We start from the raw sequence: 25561 nt of genomic DNA on the forward strand, positions 1-25561 counted from the left end.
CAGCCCTCCCAGTTTCCAAGGATGGAGTCTCTGTAGCCTGCCTTGCACAGCGAAGTTTTTTTCCTTACAAGTAATTAAAGTTTTCCATATTATTCTCTTTGTCATCTAACAGTATATAGCTACTACTTGCTGACTGCTTCTGGTTTCCTCTCTCCTTTACTTTTAAGAGAGCTTTTCTTAAATGCCACCTAAAATCTTTTTTAAAAAATCATCTGACATTCAGCTGAGATTTACAGCTGCAAGTGCTTGTTCTGGACTTGTCCACTACCTGCAGCATTTCTAACTCAGTTGCTAATCTACTGAGCTTTCGTGCCTCCATCCCCCCCGAACATTTTACATTTTACTGCCTGTAAATTGAAGTATTTCTTTCTGTAACATTAGATAAGACTTTGGAGGCTTTCATTCACCGATTTACTACTTCCATCTTCCTAGTCCTCACCTCACTCAGTATAAATCAGCTTTGTTCAGACAAATCAAAGGTGACAACAGCAAAATCAAAACAAATCTCTTAAACTTTACTGCTAGGTTATTTTTGTTAATGCTAAACTGAATTTAATAAAGTAAGAGTACTAGTAAAAAGATAAAGGTACCAGTGGAGGATCAGTTTTGACAGCCATTACAATAACTTCCTTTGAATAGCTATTCTGGATCATAAAGCCCAAACTCAGAAAGAAAAAATACAAACCACACACACACCCAAAAAGCCCCAAAACACAACAAACCAAACAAAACAAAAACCAAGAACAAACAAACAAAAACCCCAACCCCCCAGAAAACTCACAATAACACTGCAAAGAACAGAAGGAACCACCAGTGGGTCAAAGGACAGGAATCAAGACACTGCAAGAGCAGAGATCTGAAGAGTGAATTATCTTGTTTTCTGAAGAGGCATTTTCATGGAATTGCTGTGACATTTAGAAAGCCAAGACAGCTACTGCTGTGGCAATAAGTGCCTCTGTTTTTTTTAAAGTAAGGCAGAGATGGTATAGAAAGACATAATGACTAAAGCAACTCAAGCTGTGCCCTTTTCTTGCACGGTGTGAAATACACATTTCATTTTCAAATTGTCACACACTGGTACCAGGCTACCATAGCATTGAGACAAAAAAAAAAATCAGATCTGCAATCTGTTCTTAGGACATGAGCAAGTGGGGAATAGGTTTCTGCTCTCAAATAAGAAATCAGCCATTGTGACTTCAGCTGTAGGGCAAACTTTTTCTATTAAGAAACTGAATGGTTCAGTGTGCAGCACAGCCCAGTAGCTCTGGACAGTCCCAGTGCATTTCAGTACCACAGAAGGATGACAGCATGCATGTTACAGCTGACTATTTCAAGATCAGCCCAAGAAGAACAATGGCATTTTACATAAACAGCTGTCACCTCAGATTTATTCAAAGTATTTTATAAGGAAGACACTCATTGTGCATATCCTATACAAAAATTAGCTCCCAAGGGCAGAAGACAGAGAGACAAAACTGTCCAACAGCAGTCCAGCGACCCCTCTCAGCAACTCATTTTTGAAGCTGTTTTAACAGGCTCTGGAAAGAACCTCAAAAAGAACAAAAAACCCAAACCAAACCACAAAAAAACAATCACAAAAAAACCAAAACAACACCATACACCCAAAAAATCCCTACAAAAAACCAAAACAACAAACCACAACATAACACAACCCAAAGAAAGAAGGTCCTTATAGCCTCAGCTCCCCAGCACACAGCTGCACCTTGGTGCTTCAGAAGAACAACCACTGTAGTTGTTCCCAAAGACAAAACTTACTTCCTGGCAGTACTGGAGAATCCCTTCCTTTGTCCCGATGCAAGTCTTGATGCCAGAGGGGTCTGATTCCCACTTTCCATTCTGCACATTCATGTGCATGTTGAGTTTCCCACAGAACATTGCAATTTGAGGTTCTGCCAGCAATCCAGCATTTCCATCAGCAGGTACCTGGAAGGAGAAGAGGGGAAAAAAAGAAAAGAAAAAAACATGAGCTTTAATCTGACATTTCAGACAATCTAGATCAAGCAAGCTAGAATTGCACTCTAGCCTTATCCACCCATGGTGGAATGTTTGATTCATACAGATCTGAGAAATATAAATTTAGTCTTCATACACATCCCCATCACAAAAGAGGGTAAAGCTATTGCCAAACTGCTTTGTGGCCCAAAATTGTTATCTTATGAGCTTGGGCTAAACAAAAAGCTACAAGCATACTTGGGGCAATTACAGGGACTTCATCTTCCAAACAGGTGATGTACTGAGGTGGAAGGGTTCACTAAATTAACAAAAAAGCAACAAGTTTTTCCCAAGAATTTCGTACAGAAATTCATAATGTATCTTTCTTGTCTCAAGACCCTCTCTGGCTTATTTAGATGTTAAGGGCATAGGCTGTACTTTAATCACAAATAAAGTTGATGGGTTAAGAGCAGCAGCCTCTTCCTTGGCCTTGTTTCAACTAAATCTTAAAATGCAGTGGTGGGATGATATCAAAATGAGACTTTTAAAGGCCTAGCTCACAGCAAGGTATTACAGAGTACCACCTACCCAAACAAGCATTAAAACACACAGGTTTCAGAAAGGCCATCTGAAGTGTTCCTCCTTGCCTCTCGCAGGCACATTGCCTGAATGTCCATGATGTATCAACCTACCCAGCACCACCTAGCAGCTTCCTTCCTCAAAACGTCGGAGTGCTGCTGGGGTACAGTCACACATCAGAGCTGCACTCAACAATTTCCAAGCCAAGTGTAATTCTGGAACATCTGTGAGCTTCTTACCTGCATTTACAAATGAACCTAAGCCTCCTTCCCTATGAACCTCAATGCTGACCTCATGCAATCCTCAAATCCCTCCCATGGCACCACATCATTAAAGCAAATCAAATGCTCTTTCTTTCAGCCCTCTGCCCACCTCTGTAGCCAATCTCAAAAGTCATGAAAGTACTTGCTTCAGTTTTACCTTCTGAAAAACACAATGCTAAAGTTCTTCAAGAGAATTCAGTGGCTTTCTACCACTCCTCATACTCCAAATGTGAGCCCATTACATCCAAGGTACAGCAGAGAGTCTAAATATCTATTTTTAACTTTAACCTTTTAGCTGGAATGCTTCTCAATGGACAAAAATCAAAACCATTAAAAAAATACCGGAAAAACTGAAGAAACAGGATTCCTCTTTTATGAGAGGTATGCAAACTCTTTCTTAGCTCCCCCCACACTTTATTCTAACAAGCAAACAAACAAAAAAACCCCAACCTCACTACTTTTATATGCCTACACAAATAAAAAAATCTCACACTAAGAAACACAGCAGGAGTAAACATCTAACCAGCTTAACACACGTGGCTGTTTGAGATGGTTTTCTAGCTCAGACATAAAAAACAGAGAAACTTAGAAGTAGAAGCTCTGAGTGGAGAGGTGAACATTCTAGGGATAAGCCATATAATGGCAACAATGGATAAGCTAGTAGAATTTCATTGGAGCATCAAGAGCTTTATGTCTGGAAGTACAGCTTGTACCTTCCCCCTTGCTGCTTCAGCTGCGCCCGCTGCTATATTCCCCAGCTGCTGTTTTGGCTGATGCTGCTTTTGCTGCTTTCCCACCACTTGACCCCATCCCCCATCTTCCTTAAGGTTATTATATTTCTCCTTATACTGTTATATAACTATAAGAAATACAATTTCATTTTCACCTGACTTTCCAAAATAATCTATGTAGTAGTGAGTTTATTCTACTGAGGGAGAGATCCACTCTAACCTGAGACAACATGTTAGCATAGCATCATAACTTAAAATGCCACAATTAAAACAAATTGGTTTTTAGAAAAGAAGAAAACTTTTTTTTTTGGTCTACCTTCTCTGAGATATTAGCATGTTACCAAAATTCAGGGTAAAGAAAAAACAAATAGTAGTAGTAGTCTTCTACTGGCAGAGATTTTTCTGCATTACCTGCTTTTCTTTTCCCATGGAAGGAATATGCTCTGTAAGATTCAACAGTCAACTATCACTGCCCTTCCACCGGGTAATTAATGAGTTTTTCAGTAACTAGGATGACACCTCTGGCTTGCCTTGATCAGTAATACCATTATATGCTTATCCCTCTTAACATCTTTGGAAACTTGGAAGACCATCTCAAAGGTGATACCTGCATAACAACCCTATCAAAACTCCAATAAAACCAGAAGGAAGTCACTCCACAGGTGACACGTGAATGTGAACTCTACCCACCATCAGCTCCTCCAGCTGAAACCTTTGTTAGATTAATGAAGCACACAGCAGGCCTGCTGTGGAGTATTTAATTTTTTTTCTTTTTCCACTCAAGATCCTAAGTTGCAAATTAATAGAGTTTGCCTTGTGGCTTTATAATAGGGAGCTTTTTTTGGTATTTTTACCATAGCTACGAAGATAGCTACAGCTGGAGGGGGAAAAAAATGCAGCCACTTATTGAGTGATACCAGTTTAAGGCTAACATCATGACAGCCTACAACTGCCTACTTAACTCGTGCACTTCAAGAAAAGACACATCTCCCAGCTCAATGAAATTACCAGAGCAAGTCATTTAGCTTGCTATATTTTGAGCTGACAGGGCCATACAAATGAACTGCTCAGAATTACACTTCATCTTATTAAGACAGCTAAATATTTCTCATCAAAAAGAAATATCAGAGCAATTAACTGACACTGTAAACAGAACTAAAGCATTTAGGTCATGGTCATGAATAATTCAAACACTTAACTTCCCAAGCTGAACTCTGTTAGTGTCCTTAAAGCAAGGACAGTAGGTTAATGGGTTTGTCTGTTACATCTCCAGCTAAGACATAATAGTGAACTTTCAACTTAACTTTCTGTAAACAACCAGAATGGAAATAGCACCTTTAAAAACATACTAGACCAATGAAGAAAAAAGGGGGGAAAGTCACATTAAATTACTTAAGATCTGACGGTAAATGTTTTCTACCACTCCACAAACTGGTGTTTAAACTGAAAGCCTCTGAGTTTTAGTAATAAACAGCAATTTTACACATTACATTTTCAGCATGGTACCGGTAAAATTCACAGTGACACTGAAAAGCTTTAATTGTTGAGAGACCTTTTGTGTTATCTCCCTGCTCGTTCTACAAACTGCCTCTACTGCAAGACTTTTGCTACCTTCTACTTCATTTCCGAAGAAAATAAGAAGCTGATCTGCTTTGGCGCTTTTTCTGATTGATAGCAGGCTTTCTGCTTGCCAAGAAATGACTCTTCCTGAACAGTCTCCAGAAACAGCCAGTGCTGATGGAAGCTTTTCTGCAGAGGTGATGGTCAAAACAGAAGTCAAGCCTAGGAGCATTTTTTTGCTGCAAAGGAGCACAGCATTACAGAAGCTGACTTTGGCTTTACCTGTCCTAGATTTAGAGCTGCTGAGCCCTTTGATGACACTTGAGCAAAATACCCCCAGTAAGAGTGTATGACTAACAAGTCTTCTCCACTTCACTAACTTTTGCAAGCATATACTTCATGCTCTTGTCACTTCTGTTTGCCCAAGAGTGAATGTTGTAAACACAAGCAACTGACTGTGGCTCTCAAATTAAAAAAGAAAACATGGGAAGTTCTTTTAATCATTAGCCAAAATCCTGCAGCTGCTGCATTGAGCCACCATACTTTTCTAGGTGTTGTTTTCCTCTGCAATCATTTGGACTACAACGAAATTCACAGGGAAAAGGTGAAATCCATAAAGACCCGTTCTTTATCCAAAATAACTAATTATGCCAGGTAACAGATTAGGACTATTTCTGATGTCACATTTTCTGGCTTTTTTCCTATTTCTCTATGCAGCCATCCATGGTAACACGCACCCTTTCGTTAAACTTTACCAGACCCAAGTAGTAAACGAAAACTTAGCACACTGCTCTTCTTGCCACTGCCCCATCACTGAACACAAGAGCATTCCCAAGGCATGTCCTGAAAACAGCCCTGGAGGAAATCCATCCTCACAGCCTTGATTTCACAGGAACAAATTTAATTTAGGGGACATTCCTTAATTAAGAACAGTAAGTTAAGCAACGACTTCAAGAAGGCAGTGTTAATATTTAGTTTTATGAAGGTGACAGATGTGAGAAAACAAGAGACATATGAAGCCTCTCAAGCTCCTCTGGTCTGGACCAGCACTGGCAGGTGACACTGCCTGTGTGCCTCCTCTCTAACCAGGGGTCAGTGACAGGGACAAAGGGATCAATTACACCTTCAGCAAGCTTGCCAAAAACACCAAGCTGTGTGGTGCAGTCAACATGCTGGAGGGAAGGGATGCCATCCAAAGGAACCTAGATAAGCTAAAGAAATGCGCCCATGCAAACTTCTTGAAGTTCAACAAGGCCAAGCACAAGGTCCTGTACCTGGGTTGGGGCAATCCTGAGCACGAATACAGACTGGGTAACAAATGGATTGAGAGAGTTCCTGCAGAGGAGGACTTGGCAGGGCTGGCTGATGAGGCACCTTCCATGAGCTGGAAATGTGCACTGGCAACCTAAAAAGCCAACCATATCCTGGGCTGCATCAAAAGATGTGTGGCTAGCAGGTCAAGGGAAGTGATTCTGCCCTTCCACCCTGCTCTGGTGAGATCCCACCTGGAATACTGCCTCCAGCTCTAGAGCCCCCAGCATGACAAGCATATAGATCTGTTGGAGGAGGTCCAGGAGCAAGCTGCAAAGATGATCAGAGGACTGGAGCACCTTTCCTACTAGGATAGACTGAGAGAGTTGGATCTGTTCATCTTGAAGAAGAGAATGCTCTGAAGAGACCTTATAGTGGCCTTCCAGTACTTGAAGGGGGCCTACAGAAAAGCTGGAGAGGGTCTGTAGCCCCTGGAGAAGGCTACAGGCAATGGTTTGAAGCTAGTGCAGAGCAGACATTAGGAGGAAGTTGCTCACAGTGTGGGCAGTTAAATACAGAAACAGGTTGCCCAGAGAAACTGCGGATGCCTTATTGCTGGAAGTGTTTAAGATCAGGCTGCATGAGGTTTTGAGCAACCTGGTTTAATGGATGTTGTCCCTGCCCATGGCAGCAAGGTTGGAACTAGATGATCTTTAAGGTCTCTTCCAACTCAAGCCATTCTATAATTCTGTATCTCTCTCAGCTACCCAAATCCCAGCTTCACAGAAATTTCAGTTGCTACAATTTAAAAAATTCATCATGACAAGTAATCTTGGGCTAGTAAGACCTGCATGCTGAACTCCAACCTTGCATCATAATTCTGCTCACATGTGCAAGCATGGCATCTACTAGGCAGGAAAAAAAAAACATGAAAGTAAGCAAAGGATAATTTGACAGAATTACCCCATGCCATTACATCTCTTGTGTAAATATTCAGAACCACTCACGTCCAACACGCTCACCTGCCTGTCTCACGGGCTTACATTGGCCTTTGACATTCAGCCCTTAAAGCAGCCTCCTTAAGTTAACAGTTCAGAAGACTAAACACTGATATCTTTCCCAGTTAATGTACTTGAAATACCTCTAAACTATGCTGTCATTTCAGGATTAAGCTTTACCCAACAGTGCAACTACATATTCACTTAAAAAGTGATAGAAAAGCTTTCCAGGGAATGAAAGGTGGGCTAGAAATTGCTGGTGAGTCTATCCTGAGATCTCCAGGTCACTTACAGCATATCAAACCACAAAATACCTCTCTTCAGCCCTCTGCCTTTCTATCAAGTTTCTCTTGAAGAACACAGTACTTTGGGAATACTTTGCTTTTCCCCTCAACAACTACATTGTGATGATGCTTCACTATCATAGCAGCGCCCAAAATGAAATATTAAATTTAGCTAAGGCACCTAACTTAGAGGTCTCTAATCTGCACAAGTTACTGATAACGTAAAACTTAATGAACTATTATGGGTTTTAACAAAGATATCCAACAACAGTTTCATCACAAAGGGGGTCACAGCTGCATTTCAGAGGGGAGAAAGTAGCACTTTCTTTAAAATACATACACTTAGATGAAAAACAGCTTAAAAGGCAGAAGAGTGAAATGAGAGCACACTACATTATGGGGATATTTCTCTCAAACATGTAGCTGTAACATTTTAAACACTAATTTATGAATTTCTGGTCAGAAAGATATATCTGACTAAAATGAGCGAGCTGATGAAGAATTTTATATGTCATTCAAGGTTTCTTCAAAGCCAACAACCTACTTCATTTACATTCATTCCTTGCCAAGGAGAAAAAGATATCTGCATTGCAATGCAATTAAATCATCTAGCACACTGATCCACACAGAAAAGCAGCTTCTGTACAGCAATGCTGAATAGCATAATGCTACACTTCAGTTCGCTACAGCAACACCTGTAGTGGCAAATCTCTCCTTGTCTAATCCTAAAGCTCTTGGGCAGATTAGTCTCTCAATTCATGTGCCACAAATTATATTAACAGCAAGGATTTGCTTTATTAGTGTTCTGCAAAAGTAAGAACTCCAAGCATATTAAAGAATCTGTAACCAGATTTTGTTTTATCTCCATTGCATATGACCTTCAAGGCACAGCATGTGGGGTCAGCAAATGATTAAATAAGTCGGGCCACTTAGCACACCATCTCAAAATAAGTTATGCTTGACTGTATTGAGTCTTCACTTCTACAAGAATCTGGATCAGAGATCAATTTCTAGAATGGGAACCACCTACTTCTGAAAAATGGCAGCTACAGGATTCTGAAAACAACTACTTCCATTGATCACTATTCAGAGCTCTGTGTAAAGACATTAGTCTAGCATGCCACAAGATGTTCAAGCACCAGCCTGACATTTTTGATATAAAAACATCATTATGAAACTATTCTACATTTTAACTATTAACTTTCAAAAGTGTAGTAAGGGTATGAGTGCTGAAAGAAAGGATGCACAGCTGTGATAATGCCCAGCACTGACAGCAGGTTCTCCCTTAAAAGACTTTCAGCATTTCAGAGGCTTCTCTTTCAGCTACATTTCACCTCCAGTTGCACGCATCTCCCTGCGGGCTCCTTGGCTTTGTTTCCTTCTAGTGAGAACTAAATGCTGAAGAGCTTAAAATATTATTTGCCAGCAAAGAAATTTAAAACACCTTTCAAGTAGTCTTTCAGTGGTTTGCCTCCTATCAGAGAGACAGTAAGAATTCATTCTTTTGGTGGGGATATTATTTGAAAACACAACCAAAAAAAAAAACACCAAAAGAAGAGAACCTAACAACACTAAATACTGGAATCAGAAGATAAATCTATAAAAGAAAGCCTATAAAGATGTAACTGCTTATCAGTTATAACTGCTTTGGATAAAAGGGACATAAAACCAGCTGTTCTCCCATCAGATGGTATCAAAGAGCTATTTACAAAACCTGGCGAAATTAGGACAAAACAAAGTACTTCCTGGTCAAGCCATCTGAATTATGCTGTTTAATTATTGGAAGCTGTCTCTGAAAACAGGTGTTTCCTAATATTTTTCTGTTTGTTTTAAGGGGAAAACATTCATTTCAAGTATTTATTTGATGTCAAGATGTCAATTTAAATTCAGTACAGAGAAAAAAAAAAGGACATCACACAAGTACTGAAAGTTAAGATGTAGTGAATCTGTTTCCATTCCATGTTTAGACATTGTACAGAGATGCATCCATTTTCCCCTCTTCCAGCCTTGGTAGCTTAACCTATCTGAGGGGAGGTGCGAAAGGCTTCTAGTGTGACTGTGCGCTCCACACGCACAGAGCGTGCTGGATGCCATTTAGACCATTCCCAACACATTCAAAAAGGATTTTGGTAGCAGAGTACAGAGGACTGGAAGCAGTGCATCTAATCACAGTTTTTTTAAAAAGGAATACTATACCTTAACAACACAAAAAAAAGTGTTTGGTGTGCTTCAGCTCATTACCACATCATCTTAACATTAAAAGGCATTTTCCTATCAAACACCATTATTTAAGACAGAAAGCCTAGTTCTTCCCATGGACACTCTGCATCACTGCTTTCTGCAGTTAAAAGGTTATTAGCATACTTGCTAGTAGTACTTCATAATACCTGTTTCAACAACACATGTTGGCTTTGTTCACAGCTAAGGTTGTATTAAAAAAATTCATAGCCTGCAAGGTTTTACCCTCAAGAGGTTTTCCATCAAGGGATCAAAGTAATACAATTTCAGTCCACATAGCTCCACTATTAACTTATAAGGACTACAACATAATACAAAAAGAATCATCAGACCTGCTGCTATTACACACTGAAACATCAAAAAACATTTCCCCGAGGTCCCTAAGACAGCTTTTATGATTTAGGTAGTTTTATTCTGCAAACTCTAATCTGAAGTCACTTTCATGATCCTTCAAAGTGTTTTTAATTTGTATTTATTTCTTCATTTGCAATTACTTTCCAGGAGACAAAATTCAATAACAACCATCATTATTTACAACTCACTCAAGGACAACAGATGCTCTCCTTATTTTAGATGATTAAAATAATCCCTCCCTGCTTTCCATTTTTAATGCTAACATCAGCTCCAGTCCTTCAACCGGGAAGTTAGTGACTACAATTCCAAGGTTTAACAACTTCTGACAATAAAAAAAGGGACACACATACAAATATTGTGAAGAATTAGGCAAATTAAGAGCACCCAAGTAACACACCACTCTTCCAATAAGTGCCTGTGTTGGAACACACACCTTCAAATTCTTATATAACATTCAGGTCAAAACTTGAGGTTTCTCACTAACTAAAGCAGCACCAATTAGAGGAAGCAAAGTGCTTCACATGCAATGTCCATTACAAAGAAAAAATGTTCTTCTCTGTAGTGGAACTGCTCACAGCCACCTTTTCCTATAAAGAACAGATGTGAAAATAAGAATGTAGGACTCTCTGTTTGGCCATCTAGTGAGCAAATCATGAGATAACTTGTTGTCCCCAGTGGAAAGACTGATTTTTCATCCACTACATCTGATCTGCTGCACTCTGCAACTGAAAATCACCATTCAGTTCCAGAAGCCTATGGTTCAAAACAGGTAAATGTCATGCTAATATAGTCTCATGTCACCAGCCTTAAGTCCATGGCTTCTTGCCTGTTGGTTAACCATCAGCTTTACAGCAGACTGTAACAGAATACAGATGGTTAGATTTCCTTCCAAAAAAATACTAGTTCGCTTTCTAGTTTTATTATTAGGTATCTATGTAGGACATCAATGCTTTCAGGACTATTTATATTTAAAAACCTGTGCATGTAGATGAGTAATAATAATAAAAAAAAACTAAAAAGAGAGAAAAAAATTAACTATTTCCTATAAATGCAATCAGGGGGAAAAAAAAGGTGCATCTAAATTAGAAAAGGAGGGAACACCAAATTGTCTCTTCACAACTTCAAGATGGCTGTTTGCCAAAAGCAAGGAAAATTTTCCATTTCTCAACTTCTCCTTAGAGGCAAAGTGTTGCAAAAGTAATAGGTTGTCAAAAATCAACATGAATAATTTAGAAACTGTGTTTTATTGTTGAATGTTAATATAGAAACAGCAGCAATTATTGTTGTCAACAGCCTACAGAAATAGGTCAAAAAACATCTTGCTGCTCATTTGCTCGGTACAGTTGCTCCCTCTTGGAAGACAAAGGTTTCTGGCAAACAGTAACCAAAAAGGCTGCATCCCTAAAATACAGAAAACCTTGGGAGGACCCACATCTTCCTTTCCAAAAATAATCAGCTTTGGAGAAGCTCAAACACTCCATGAACTAAAAAAAAACATCTGAAAGTTGGTTGAGAAACAGACTCCACTGAAAAGCTCCTAGAAAATGAGAGATGTTTCTTTACCCTGATTATAACTTATTTAACTCAAGTGTAAATGAGGCCAGAAAGGCATCGCATCAGCACATTGCCCACTTCATCACAGCACCTCAAGGATCACTTGCTCCACAAATACATTAAAAATAAGTCTGTCTCCAAGGCTGCAAAGGAAGGAATTACCTTTTTCAAAACTATCTTCTGGCAGCCAACCATTCTCCTCACCCATACCCTCCCACAAAGTCCTGAAGCATATGTTGTATTTATTTTGTCTCTTAGTTTTAAAACTTCCCACAGGTCATGTTCCAAGTGCCAGTAGGATGCTATTTGAACCCAGGCCCAGGCATCTGTCTACCCTGCAATCACAGTAGGTATCAAAACAAACCAAAAATATGCCAGGAAGAAGCACTGAGTTTACAGGGTTAGCACTGCTCTCATGAAGCAACTGAGCAACCCAGTAACCAAATGCTCGTCAGAGATATTTGCAAGGCTCCAGCAGAAATTTTGCTGTCGTATCCATAACAAAGAATAGACCTGCACATACACATGTCAGCACGCTCCCCAGAGAAGAGTGGCCTCCCCAACTAGGGCCCCTGGAAACGCTAGCAAGCACTGAAGAGGACTGCAAAAACAGCTCATGGGCAGGACCTGTTCAGCTTTGCAACGCAAACGTTTCCATGCTCCTCCCAGAGAGACTAAAAATCTAAAACTTACCTACAAGAAATCAGTATTGCTTACTGTGGTCATAAATGTGAGGAAAGTATCGACTGAGGCAAGAGAAGGTACAAAGAAGTACTCCTAGCAAGCCAGAGAAAGTAGATTTTTTGTGTGTGTCGGCTACGTGAAAACAATGGAAAGGCATTTGTCTGCAGCAAAGCGCAGCATAGGAGTTTTCTTACCAACCATCAAGGGTACAAAACAAGATTTTATAAGCCAAAGTAAAAAAAAGCACTGAGACACTATTACTTACATAAGAAAAAAAAAAGGCAAAGCTCAATTTTGCTCCCAAGCTGTTCACTTAGATTCCCCCCACCCCTTTTTAAAGTCTTTGGTCATTTACAAGCCTGTATAATGGTGCTGACTAATAGAAGCAGGGTAAGCAATAAACAAACAAAAATCCCAGAACCTAAACCAATTCCCTTTGGAACTAAATACTCTCTGTCTCATTTGGGGAGGAGGGGGGAAGAAGGAAAACAAAAGATGCGGTTCTGCAAGTGTGCAAGTTCAACAAAAGAAGTGTTTAATGATATTAATAAATATGATAAGGGTTGTGATTGGGGGTTTTTGGTACCTCTGCACGCAGAGCAAAAATGCCACAATACTGCACCTTTAAATCTCAGCACCTGAAAGCCCATTATTAGTCCAAAACAAACATAAGGCTCTCTTTCACAGAATTAAGGGTTTGCACTGAAATACATTCACTGCTGGATTTAGGTGGTTTGACATGTATTTTCTACTCCAATGTTCAGAGCCACCATCACTGATTTTATCTTAAATAACTACATTAGGTAAAAGAAAGAGTGCATTTCATAGCAAAGAACTACTCCAAGCTCAGTAATAACTTTGATGTTCCTATTATAGCCATGAACTCAGTCCTGTTAAAACCGAAACGACAAGGTGAAAGCAAGTACACCAAAAAAAGCCCTAAGTAGGATTTGAGTTTTCATTTATATTACTTATTTTCTTGCAAAAAGGTACCCCTTAAGTTTGCATATGTTCTGCATCTATTTCAATGCATGTGTACCCAGAAAAGATGTGAAAAAGAAAATTATTATATGCAGAGCCAGACACGAAACAAATTTAAATTGTATCTGTCAGGTCAAAAATTGAGGAACAATCATAGTTTAGCCGATTTGATAAACAAGTTGACATTTGAGCAATGTCAGTTTCTTAAATGAACCACATCACTCAAATGTCAGTGTTCTGTAATTTATTGACTTGTTTTTAAACACACTCTCCAGTTTTCAGGATTTCATCTGAAGTAGCTGCTGACTTTAAGATAGCTTCACATCTCATTCATCATGTTTCCAGCATCTCATTCCCTTAAGCATCTCATGGAACATTTCTTCTGTATTATACATAACATAAAAATGGAGCAAAGGTGGGTTTTTTTATCTTTTCCTGCCAAAACTGGACTGCAAAAGCATAGTTTGTAAGAGGATGCTATCCCTTTTAACAGATGCTTGCATCTTGCCCCTATTCCATAAACTTGTTAGTACTCAATCTCTCAGAGGATTGTACATATAATTCAGAAGCATTTTCATGAAGGAAGAAATGAAAGAAGGAAATAAGCTGAATTTCCTCTCCAACACTAGTTTTTATTCTTCTTAGATCCTTCATTCCATATACACTAGATACAAGCTTTATCTACATCACTGTGTATCCAGCTGCTCTTCAGTAGATGTTTTTGGGATAAAACCTGGCTTCCAATTCCTGACGCTATGCCTAACTCATGCTTTCCAAGATAGAGGCCTCCATTTCCCTATCTCTCAGCTTTCTGGTTTCAGTAGACACAATCTTTCTTACTTTCATCCATCACACCAAACCAAACCCAAGTCCATTATTATTACATTCATAGAATAATGTTTGGTTTGTTTTTTTTTATCTTTAAGTGCATTCAAAGTAATAAGGAAACAGACCTTTAGAAGTGCATAGCAGAAAAAGAAGATTAAAATATTCCATCATTCTCTCAATCAGGCACAGAATCATAGAATATTAGAGGCTGGAAGGGACCTACAAAGACGGAGTCCAACCCTCCTGCCAAAGCAGGATCACTTAGGGTAGTCTGCACAGGAATGCATCCAGGTGGGTTTTGAAAGTCTCCAGAGGAGGCGAATCCACATTTTAGGCTTCCCTTCTAGAATTTGCACTTTGCATGTTCATTTAATGCTACTGTACTATGCAAATCATCGGCATGAACTTCATGACATAGTGCTAACACTTAAAACCAAGAACATCTGCCTTCCTAGAAGTTGCAAGCACAAAACAGGAGGAAGGAAAAAGAAGCAGATGAAGATAAAGGGAAGTCCTCACAGAAACGACCTAGCAGCTTTGTTCAGCAGTAATACATGACGGGTCACAGGAGAAATTCTCCCTTTAGCAAGGATCACTCAAGAGGTTTATACATATCCTCTCCACAATTGTGGTAGACTTACAAGGGCAAATCATACAAGCCCTGAGTCTTAATCTTACTGGAAACAGTAAAGCCAAGGAGTTACTGGCTTGATCTTGCAAACCTTTTAAGTCAATGGAACACAACTCTTCAGCTTGAAAAACTAAGCAAAAACAAACACCCAAAATTGGTCAGCCTCAATCAAATAAATTTTCAATGACGCTGCAACTGGAGGGAAAGACAATTAAAAGCCAACAACTTTCCAAAATCCATTACACAACTCAAGACGACCTAAAAATCCCAACTAATTTGCAGGAAGCAACATGGGACAAGAGGAAAAAAAAAAAAACCACCAAACAAAACAGAGCAAAACAAACAAACAAACCAACCCACCAACAACCAACCAAAACCTCCAAGCCACACTGATCAATATATGAAAGGCAGTGTTACAGAAGTGCACTAATTTTTCTGATCTATACAGTAAAATTATCAAAACCTGCCTGTGGTATCTTACAGCAGCTGTTCTCTGTGCTTATAAAAAACATAAAGATATCATCTGAATCCTCCCACAGATGGTCTTTACTAAAAGCCTTACTGATTTTAATGTTCTCAGTATCAACACAGAGAAGACAGCAGAGCACCCCATTGATGTCTTCATCCTTTCTTATTCACAACACATATTACATTCTGGATTTCTGATCTTAACGAGCATTACTTGAGTGCCATGAGCTATACACAGCACATTACACTACGGGGACCTACTTAGGTGTGGGGTGGAGGAGACTAGACCCAATAAATCCAAGGGCATGCTTCTTGCATGGTAATGTTATACTAACTTTCTAGTAAGTCATGCAAGCTTAGCCATGCACAACTTTGAAGCATGAGAAAAACTGTACCGGATAGCTCTTGCTCTTCCATGAGAAGACATGCTGCTTTCATGCTTAACAGAAGCTTGCACAACGTTTCACTTTCCCTATCCTTGTCCAAATATAACTGACTGCAGAAGTGAACTAGAAGCCAAAATTCAGAATGGGAATTTCTGTGTTTTTTTTAATTACACTAACGACTCCAAGAGTCCTCTGCTAGTTCCACTCACTAGCAACAGCTGCTCTCAATACTGACACCAGTGAGAAGAGCAGAGATGCTCACATATATTTGAAGGTTGTGAGAAATACTGCATTCAAAATGAACATCATTAAAGACTATTCCAAATTCTTACTAATTCAATTTAACAGACTTCTATGAAAGAGGTTAAGATGAACTTTGAATGATGCAGATAAATGAGATTATTCATTGTCAACTATTGTTATCAGATGAGAGAACTGATCCAAGTAAGATGACATAATAAAGATGAAGTGCTGTTTCCTTAACAGTAAGTAGAATAAAATCACCACAGATCATTAAGTATAAAAAACCCAAGCATTAACTCTGTCCTAAGGGGGGGGGAAAAACAACCCTCCAGTTCCTTTAATCATGTTGGAGCCACATACTTCAAGACAAAAAATGCTCATTTTTCAGTACCTCCATTATCTTATTGCTAGTTTCAACACATAAATCCTTCAAACAGTGGCTTACTTCTGGGGATTTTTTAATTGGCCTTTTAAACAAGCAATCTAGAAGATTAATATAACATCTTGCTTTTAAAACTCATCAGCAGTAGCATCCTGGTAACCATTGTAACAAATGAAGAAACAATACTATGCTTTTCTATCTCACACTTATTGTTTCATCAAGAACAGGTCACACCATGACAAGCTGTCACACTCTCCAACCATGAAGGGGAAGAAAGTTCTCTATCTGGTTACTAAGCCTGGAGCTCTACTACAGAAGTCCTGTTGAACACTAATAATGCCACATAAGGGAAGTATAGGAAACTTTTTCTACTCCCTAACAGAGGAACAAACACGATGGCTGCCAACTTTTATTTAAGACTAGCTAGGTCACAACATGCAGCTAATGCAACAATAGCATTTATTTCATTTCACTCGACGTAATGTCTAAGGACATTAAGCAGGGATGCTGACCCCTCATCGAGAATTTTACCAGAGTGCTAAATGGAGAGTGGCAAGCTCTGCATAAGCTGTTGAAGATCTGAACATTACAGATTATTTCTTTACTGTCCTCAGTTTAATTTGCAGATATTAAAAACTGCTGATGGCCTGCACTGACAAAGCAGCTGCCACAAACTGCAGTACAGCTGCTTTTCTGCAGACTTCTCCCCTTTGGAAGAATGTGCTCTCTGACAGTTGTGTGCATTTGTTTTCACACTCTCAATTGCAGGGCAAGAAACCTTCACATCTAGCATGTCTTAAAACGACTAGGTTCACTTTGCTGCTTCTACTGAGAGGTTGACAGAGAGTGTACCACTAAAACAGAGCTGGCATCAGGTGTTACCTTAAAACCTTGCTCTTATTCCATTCTCTACAGCAGCCTACAGCTGTCTTCCTGCTTCCCACCTTCAGAAGATTTCTTTTATGTTCACCTTCCCTTTCCAGCCTGTTCTGGAGTACTCTAAATTCCATTCTTCTCTGCCGTCCGTTCCTCCCCCCTCCCTCCGCGAGTTTGAATGGGGAGGTGAAGGTGGTGGGAAAACTGCTCTCTCCCCCCCAGGCCCCGCAGGCTTGAAGGGGGAACAGCAGGAGATACCTTTCCACACCTGCACTGACCTGTGTGGAAGCCCAAGCTGGAGTCGAGCTGCTGGTTGGCTGGGTTTTCAAACCCAGTATAAAATGGCAAATGGACACTTGGTCTAGAAAAGGATAAAGAGAGCAAGGAGAAGGCAGGAGGTGGCTACTGCCTTGAAGGAGTTGCCACCTCGACAGAGCTCCCCACAGCACAGGCTCCTGCAGTGACAGAATCCACGTTTTGGACGTCCCTGCTTTTGGATGGCTTCTACCTTTTTACACAGCTCTGAGTTTTACACCGCCCCTGCTTTTGGGTGGTTCTCCACACCTTTGCACCATTCTGTGCAAACCTGCAAGCCTGGCAAGTCCTGGGGTCCATTTGAGAGCTGTCAGCGGCACCCGGGCCCAGCTGCTCTCGGACCATATCACAGCCAAATTCCTGGCTGCCATGCCAAACTGAGGAGACCCTAGCAGTTTGGATCCACCCTGCCATGGCTGAGGCAGTGTCGCTTCCACGAATCTCTGTCTCATGGAAGCTGTGTCCAGAGGCATTCCTGAGTTTGGAAGCTTTGCCACTCGCCTTGGGCTTCTGCCGCATGGATCCAGACTACTGGATATTGCTTGCAGTGGCAGAAGGCAGCTAAGCCACAGAGAACTCCAGCAAGGGATTGTCACTGAATACCTGTCTCACCTCCATGAGGAAAGCCTCCTGTTCCCTTAATTCTCTGCTCTGATAGTGGGGTAAAGCTGTGTTTATAGCTTAGCCTTTTCCATTTCCTGACTTCCTACATCTCTAAATTTGTCCATAACACCCTTTTGAAGAATTCCCTATTGAATTAGAATCTGTAAATAAACCTAAACTAGTTTTGTGTATAGTCTGGGGCCAAAGTTTTTAGGAAAATAAACTAATTCTATTTTTACAATTCCTGACTCAGCCACATTAATTCCCTGCCTCCACGACACAGCCCTGTTCAGTTGCTAAAAATATTAAAATGCTAAAAATCAGCAGCTCAAAATACTACCCACAAAAACTTTGATAGAATCCCTTGAAAAAGCTTAAGAGAAATAAATAGAAAGTAAAAATAAGACTTTTAAATGCATCAGAGTTGTTATGTGTAAGTAGGATAGTCTCTAGCTTCATGCCAACCTTGGGACCATCTCAGGCACTACCTTCACACAGAGTCACTAGGAATTGCTCAGTGCTTTCAACCTAAACTAGCTGAAAAGGTCAGAGGCTTGCACCCGAGCTTAGGATCCCTATCCCATCAGGCGGTAAACACCACCTTCCAAGCAAAAGACAAGCTTGACAGCAAGCTATAAGCAAGCACCCTTACTCCAGGTCTTCCCTTCCTGCCATGAGCTCATGAAAGTGAGCACAGCTTCCCAGCATTTCCTGAGATGTCAAGAGTGTTCAGCTGAAAACAGCACTGGGGCAGTAGCAGAGTGTTTGGCTCCAGTAGCCCTGGCAACACTCCTTAGAGGACATGGACTCTCCCTCACTCATACCCAGCCTAGGCTTAGCCAAGCTAAGCATTGACTGTGATACTTAAGCCTGCAGTGTTGAGGTACTCCATGCAGTGTAACCTGAAACCAGAGGATTTATTGCAAATAAAGCAATTCCTAGTATTATGCTGCCAGTATATACAAGCATACCAATGGAACTTCATTGATGGCACTGCTCTCTATTAGTAAATCACCCACACCACATTACTTTGAAAACAGAGCAATTTTCAAGAGTCCTTCAACTCATTTCAACCAAGAGCAGTTTCCCTTTTTTGCTGACATGGTCACATTGTCTTTCATCCTTACTCCCTGGTGCCAGGCAGTGCACATCATGTGGTTCTTCCCTCTGCCAACTTAGTAAGAAAATATTATCCATTACCATCAGCACTGGTTTCTACTCGCATTGTTGCAAGCATGAGGACAGCTGAAATTGAGCATCATCAGAAGAACACATACTCGGTTTCAGATGTACTTTGATTTTCTTTTTTAAAAAAAGGCAGAAAAATGAGCATCAAATCTAACAAAAAAAAATTAAGCGCTTAAGAGGCAGTAAGGTAACAGACAAAGACTACTAATATTTCAGACAAATCAAAAGAATGATCACTTGATCTACTGCTCTTAGATTCACTCACTGCAGGTCCCCAAGCAGAGTTACTTAGTCTCACTCACTGACCTCTGAACCGAAACTTCCTGCAGAAAGGCTCAGCACCTACTGCAGGCACCTCCAAAGCCTGCCCTCTTTAAAAGGAGTATATGCTTTTACGTAAATCATCACACTGCTTTCAATCATGAAAAGCAAATACAGTAACTCTTCACGTGACACAGACAACACCCAAGTGTTTTAATTCCAAACTATTTTTTATTATATTGATGTGAACTCACTTGTGTTAAATCACAACAAAAGCCATTTGCTTGCATTTCAGAAGTACAGCAGTAAGCTCATCCCAGGCTCAAAGGCATCAAATATCAGCAAATTATTACACAGGGATTTTTCCTCCCCTCTCCAGCTCTTGACCTTGGCAAACATCTGTTTACCTCACTGATTTCCAAATGTGAACTACTGTGAGCATTTGAGTTCTTCTACAATCCCTCAACTTCTAATCGGAAAAGTAGAGTTACTCTTTTTACCAGGTGTGTCCTCACACATTCATAACTGGATTCTATATCCTTGCCTTTCACTGTTATGGCAAATCTTGAGAATATGTTTACCTGACAAGTTTAGAGTTATAAATAAAATACTAGCAATATTAATAAAATCATGGAATCAGCCAGATTGGAAGAGACCTCCAAGATCATCCAGTCCAACCTAGCACCCAGCCATGTCCAATCAACTAGACCATGGCACTAAGTGCTCATCCAGTCTCTTTTGAACATCTCCAGGGACGATGACTCCACCACCTCCCTGGGCAGCCCATTCCAGTGGCAAATCACTCTCTCTGGGAAGAACTTCCTCCTAACGTGCAGCCTATACCTCCCCCAGCACAACTTCAGACTGTGTCCTTTACAAACAAGATAGTGATTTTATACCATTTTTTTCTGATGTTTGCAAGGTTTCTGTGTGGTCTTATCCCCAGATCTTTCTGGCCTGTTTTCACATTACTCGAAAAACTCTTCTTCACATCGATACCTGTTGCGGTTTGACTCAGTCACTGGCCGAGTTCCAACAGAGTCTCCTCATACAAGCTCCCACAGGGAGTAAACAAAACAAATGAAAAACCCACTAAAAATTAAAAAAAAAGGACAAACCAACACCTCAAAACCACCCTCAAATAATTAAAAAAAAATCCAAAACCCTGTGGACTGAGATTAATGAAGTTTAATGGAATAATACAAATAAGGTACCATATTTTCAGCAAGAAGCACAACAAAGGCAAGTGAGTGAGGAAAACTACCCCAAGCCAGCAGCCAGAAAATGGAGCAGGGAAACACCCAAGCCCAGAGTAAGAGTCAACAAAGCCAGCCCTTTCCTTATACAGCAGACATGGCATCAGCATGGTATCAAATAGCCATGAACTGATTCAGCTGTCTGCACCCTAGACAATACTACAGTCTCTATCTATAGCTCAGGCAACGTCCTTATTTCTAAGACACGAGCCATTTGAACATGCATCTACATGCATGTAGATGTCTTGATTGAAAACTCTATTAAAATCTGACAAAAACAATTAGTTTGGATAGAAAGACATTGTAAATCTCTTTCAATAATCATACAACAGACTCACATGATTATACATACAGCAACATGTGAAGCCCTAAGTACAAGCACTAATGCTTGCAAGGAATAGCAAGATGTTTTCAGAGGCAGCTATGAGGGAGGAACAAAACCACCTAGTTTGTTTTCTGGGTTCAGGACTATTCAGGTCACTGGCAAGGCACTTCTGTATTGAGGGAAATGGAAGTAGATTACTAAGAGATGTACAAACAACCTTCTGAGCCACCAAAAAGTCATTGCTGCAGGAGACTGAATTAAAGACCCACAAGAGTTTAGATGATACATTTCATGCTTGTGTATTACCAAAATATGCTGACAAAATGGGTCAGAGCTGTCAGGACATGCCTAGAAACGTTCCTACAGTAAAATTCCCCAAAATTCTGTTTTTCTTACTCCCCTAGAACAACTTTATGTTTTACTAGAAAAATTATTTAGCAATTTTTGAACGTCCATACAGCACAGTGTCAGAGCCTCTGCAGAGGCCGGTGCCATGTGGAGTGAGACACATTGCCAGCAGTCCAGAGAGAGTACAGCCATGCAGGGCTCACCTCCCAGGAGAGGCATTCCTTGGGGATATGGCTAAGACGACAGGCTGCATTAATTCTCAAACTATTTCACCACACAGTAAGTACACCATTGGCCTTCGCCCCATCGTGACTTGCCCAATGACGGCACTGCTTCGTTCAAAATGCACCACTAATGAAGGCAGAAACTTCAATCAAATGGCTGGGGAAAAAAAAGCTATTTCTGTAAGTCTGTGTTTTGGGACATGGTACTAGTTTTACTGTGCTATCAGTATAGTAAACACTTTGCAAAGTCGTCAGAAAGTAAATAAATAAGTTTGCGTTTTAGCAATAGTAAATTGCATCATAGGTAAGGCGCACTTGAGAGTTGTGTAAAAAGCAAACAACCAAAATCAGCTGTTTACCAAAGAGCTCCTTCAGAACATTATGCAAGCACTTCTTCTCTCACTCTTTATTCTACTGAAAACAGTAAGTGGCTATAAAACCTCCATTGTCCCAGCTGCCACTCAGTCTTTCACAAATCCCAGGTCTCCAGCACAATACAACAAAACCCAAGCATCTACTCTTGGGAAGGTGATCAGATCTGAAGCTCACATTTTCATTCTGAACTTGCATGTGCACTTGTTTACTGCATTATCACGCAAAAATGCAAGTGTGTGAAGGAAAGGTAAGAAGCTGTTCCTCTCTCTTTTCACAGGATAGTTCACAATGGACAGAAAGCAGAGTCTGCTACCACACCAGGACACATCTTTTCTTGCCATTAGTAAAATAGGACCAGGACAAGAATACTTCCTACAACAGCATGTCCCTTCAGAAGAAACGAGTTCAGGCTATTCTCAGATGGGGATGGGTTTTATGTCTTTTGCCTTTAAGCCCACTCCATCTTTAAGCGTTACTTATGCAGATCTATTGACTCTTGAAAAGGTGGAAATGTGAGGCTGAAGCACAGAAAGCATTTGCTTCTAGTCAATCTGAAATAATGTATTCAGTTTTGGAAACCATTTGCTATGGAGAAACATACCGAGGTAAAGCAAACACAAAGACTGTATCAATTTAAATGTCTAAACAAGTATTAAGGAACACAAAAATAAATGCATGATCTAAATTAAAGTGGGCTGTCAAGAGTGAGTTTTAGGGACTATACATGGACCCCCTGGCAAACATGGCTTATTTATGTCCCATTCGGTCATTGGGGTTTTGGTTTGGTTTTTTCCCCCGACCAATCAACCTTTGCAATCAGGAGATGAGAAAGGAACATAACATTTTCATCAATACTGACACATTTCTGCAGTAATTCAACTATTAAAGCTAACAATTTATCAAAATAACTTCCTTCCTAAACTGAGCATCTTGTTTTCACACAAATTCATGTGAGGCCATGAAATCAAACCTAGTTTGAAGTTGCCAGCAATTGGATCTATTAGTCTACACCCCTTTATAACAAATCTAAGAAAGTTAACTCCTTTTATTGGTAACAAACTTGAAAAACCAAAGACAATTATAATCCTTATTAAAAAAAAACAAACAACAAAATCAATACACAGGATTTTGTCCTGGCTTGAGTTTAATCTGCTGATGTGTATTCAATACCATGTTAACATATTGCCAGCTTTAAAATGAAACTGCTTGCTAAAGCAAAGTATCCTGGGCCTTGAAATTCACAGTGTAACATGAGGGGCTTCTCATTCTGGTTTCTGGGTTAAGAATGTTGGTCTTTTCTGTTGGGCTGGCTGATGCATGCTTGGGTGGGGAGAACCATTTTATTGCCAGCTTCTGCTGCTGCTTTTGCATAGCATGTGATCTCATTAAGCTCTATCTCAGAGGGGGTTTTCATATTACTTTTCCTTCTCTGTGTGTGTGGGGGGGCAGCAGGACTTATTTGCTAGCACAGGCTGTGTTAACCCAAGACAGCTAAAACACTCAGCTCTGAGCTTCAGGATGAGAAATAAATAAAGAAAAAAAACCAACTTTTTTTTTTTTTTTTTCCATTCCTGCACAAGCAAGACTGCTATAAAGTAAACTCAATCACAGAAAATTCCACCTCAGCATGGGGAAAAAACCTTTTTCACTAATCTCTCTAGAGATCTTCAAATCCCACCTGGACATGTTCCCATGGGACCTGCCCTAAGTGGTCCTGCTTTGCACGGGGGTTGCACTTGATCTTTCGAGGTCCCTTCCAATCCCCAGCATTCTATGATTCTACAGTGAAGTAGAAAACGCTACAATGTAGTATAAAACAGCACAGCAATGACAACTCCATCTCATACACCAGCTACATACACTGGGGAACACACACCACTAGCCAGTTTGCAAAGCATACAAGCTAAAGAGTAAAAGGTGGAATTATTTTCTAAGTAACAAATTATAGTGTAACCTCTGGATAGTGCCCCATGTAAACCCAGAAGTGAAGCATGAAATATTCTTTGCCTAGCCACATAAACACAGTGGTGATAAGCATCTCTTGCTTCCCCAAAGCAGAAGCCTGGTTCGTCATGAAACCAGCTGCCAACGAAGCTAAAGAAATTGCTTATCAATCAAAACATTAATCTTGAGACAGATCAAGTCCAAGCAAATCTTCTACTGACTTCTTGAGTCAAAGAATGATGCTGACTATTGAACAATCCCAGAAGAATGATAAACTGGGGCAACAATCCAGATATGAAGCCTGCTTTTCTTCAGCAGGCTGGAGGGCCAAGATAATCAATTCTGAGCTACAATGCAAACATAACTGAAGTACACATACATATGGATCACACAGACTTTTGGTTGGTTTTGTTTAGGCTGGTGGGAGGCTGTTGGCTTGTTTAGTTTTTTTTTTAAACAGAAATCTTATCCCATTTCTTATTTCTCCATTCAGTTCATCACAAATTCTACAAAGCAGCAAACAGACTCGTCTGCGGTCAGGCAGCCATCGAAACATTCAGTGTAAGCTACAGGACGTGAACGTAACGAGATCACTCAGAGCAACACTTGATCTGATCACACCGAGGCCAAATCGATTGAGAAGCATCTGGAAGCAACCGAGCCAGCGGTACACGAGATGGAGCAGCCATAGCTCAGCAGTGTAGTGCAAGAGTCTGTGCAAAGTCTGTGTCAGCAAAAATGCCATACAGCAGTGGCCTAATTAACACCAACTTGCAACAAAGATAATACACAGAAGAAAGAACAAGTATGTCTCTCACAGTGAAAATGCAATCTTGTAATCATCAGAATCTGCAATGCGAAGCCAAACCCAGGGCAACAAAGAAAGCTAACTACAGTGTCCCTTTCTAATCCATACCACCCTGCCTGCTTCCTCCCTTAGGATTCAGCCAGGGGCTCACTTCAAGATTGCTGCACTGTCAGCAGCACAGTGCTGCACAAGCCGCAGACTGCGTCAGCTGCAATGATTTTTCCCACCCAGAAATTACCATTTGCACACAGTATTTTTTGGGCAGCTAACCTGCATGTTACCACTTGGGGTTTCAATGCGTTTCAGCAAACACACAAGGTGTTCAAAACACTGGGCTGTTTTATGCAGTGTTGATTAGTAGCTACATTCCCTACTTACATTGTTATGGAAAAAGCCATGTGAAGGACATCAATCAAATTCACCAAAATAATCCAAAGATGGACTTCAGGGGTGTGATATAACTAATTGGCTGTAGCATCATCCCTTAACAAACTGGCATAAACCAGTCTGTCCTCTTGAACATTTAAGTCACCTTGTAATCGTGATGATTACATTAGGAACTGAGAAGTGTCTCAACAAAGTTAAGATCATCTGGAACGACCCAGCTGATATGCCATCTCTGCCCATCGAGACAGCAACTGCCCGAGGGGTATGGTGGACAGTGGATGGC

The 25561-nt window shown here is 40.3% G+C and overlaps 1 protein-coding gene across 2 annotated transcripts in view; it reads right to left on the bottom strand.

Moving 5' to 3' along the window:
- The window catches only part of APP (amyloid beta precursor protein), a 216158-nt gene that overhangs the window by 169007 nt on the left and 21590 nt on the right, over positions 1-25561 (bottom strand). For both annotated transcript variants that reach the window (XM_064152349.1, XM_064152350.1), the window contains exon 2: positions 1777-1944. In XM_064152349.1, the coding sequence (XP_064008419.1) occupies positions 1777-1944 (168 nt within the window). The remainder of the gene's footprint in view (positions 1-1776; positions 1945-25561) is intronic.

Source organism: Pogoniulus pusillus, chromosome 12 (genome assembly GCF_015220805.1).
Source record: "Pogoniulus pusillus isolate bPogPus1 chromosome 12, bPogPus1.pri, whole genome shotgun sequence".
Taxonomy (NCBI): domain Eukaryota; kingdom Metazoa; phylum Chordata; class Aves; order Piciformes; family Lybiidae; genus Pogoniulus; species Pogoniulus pusillus.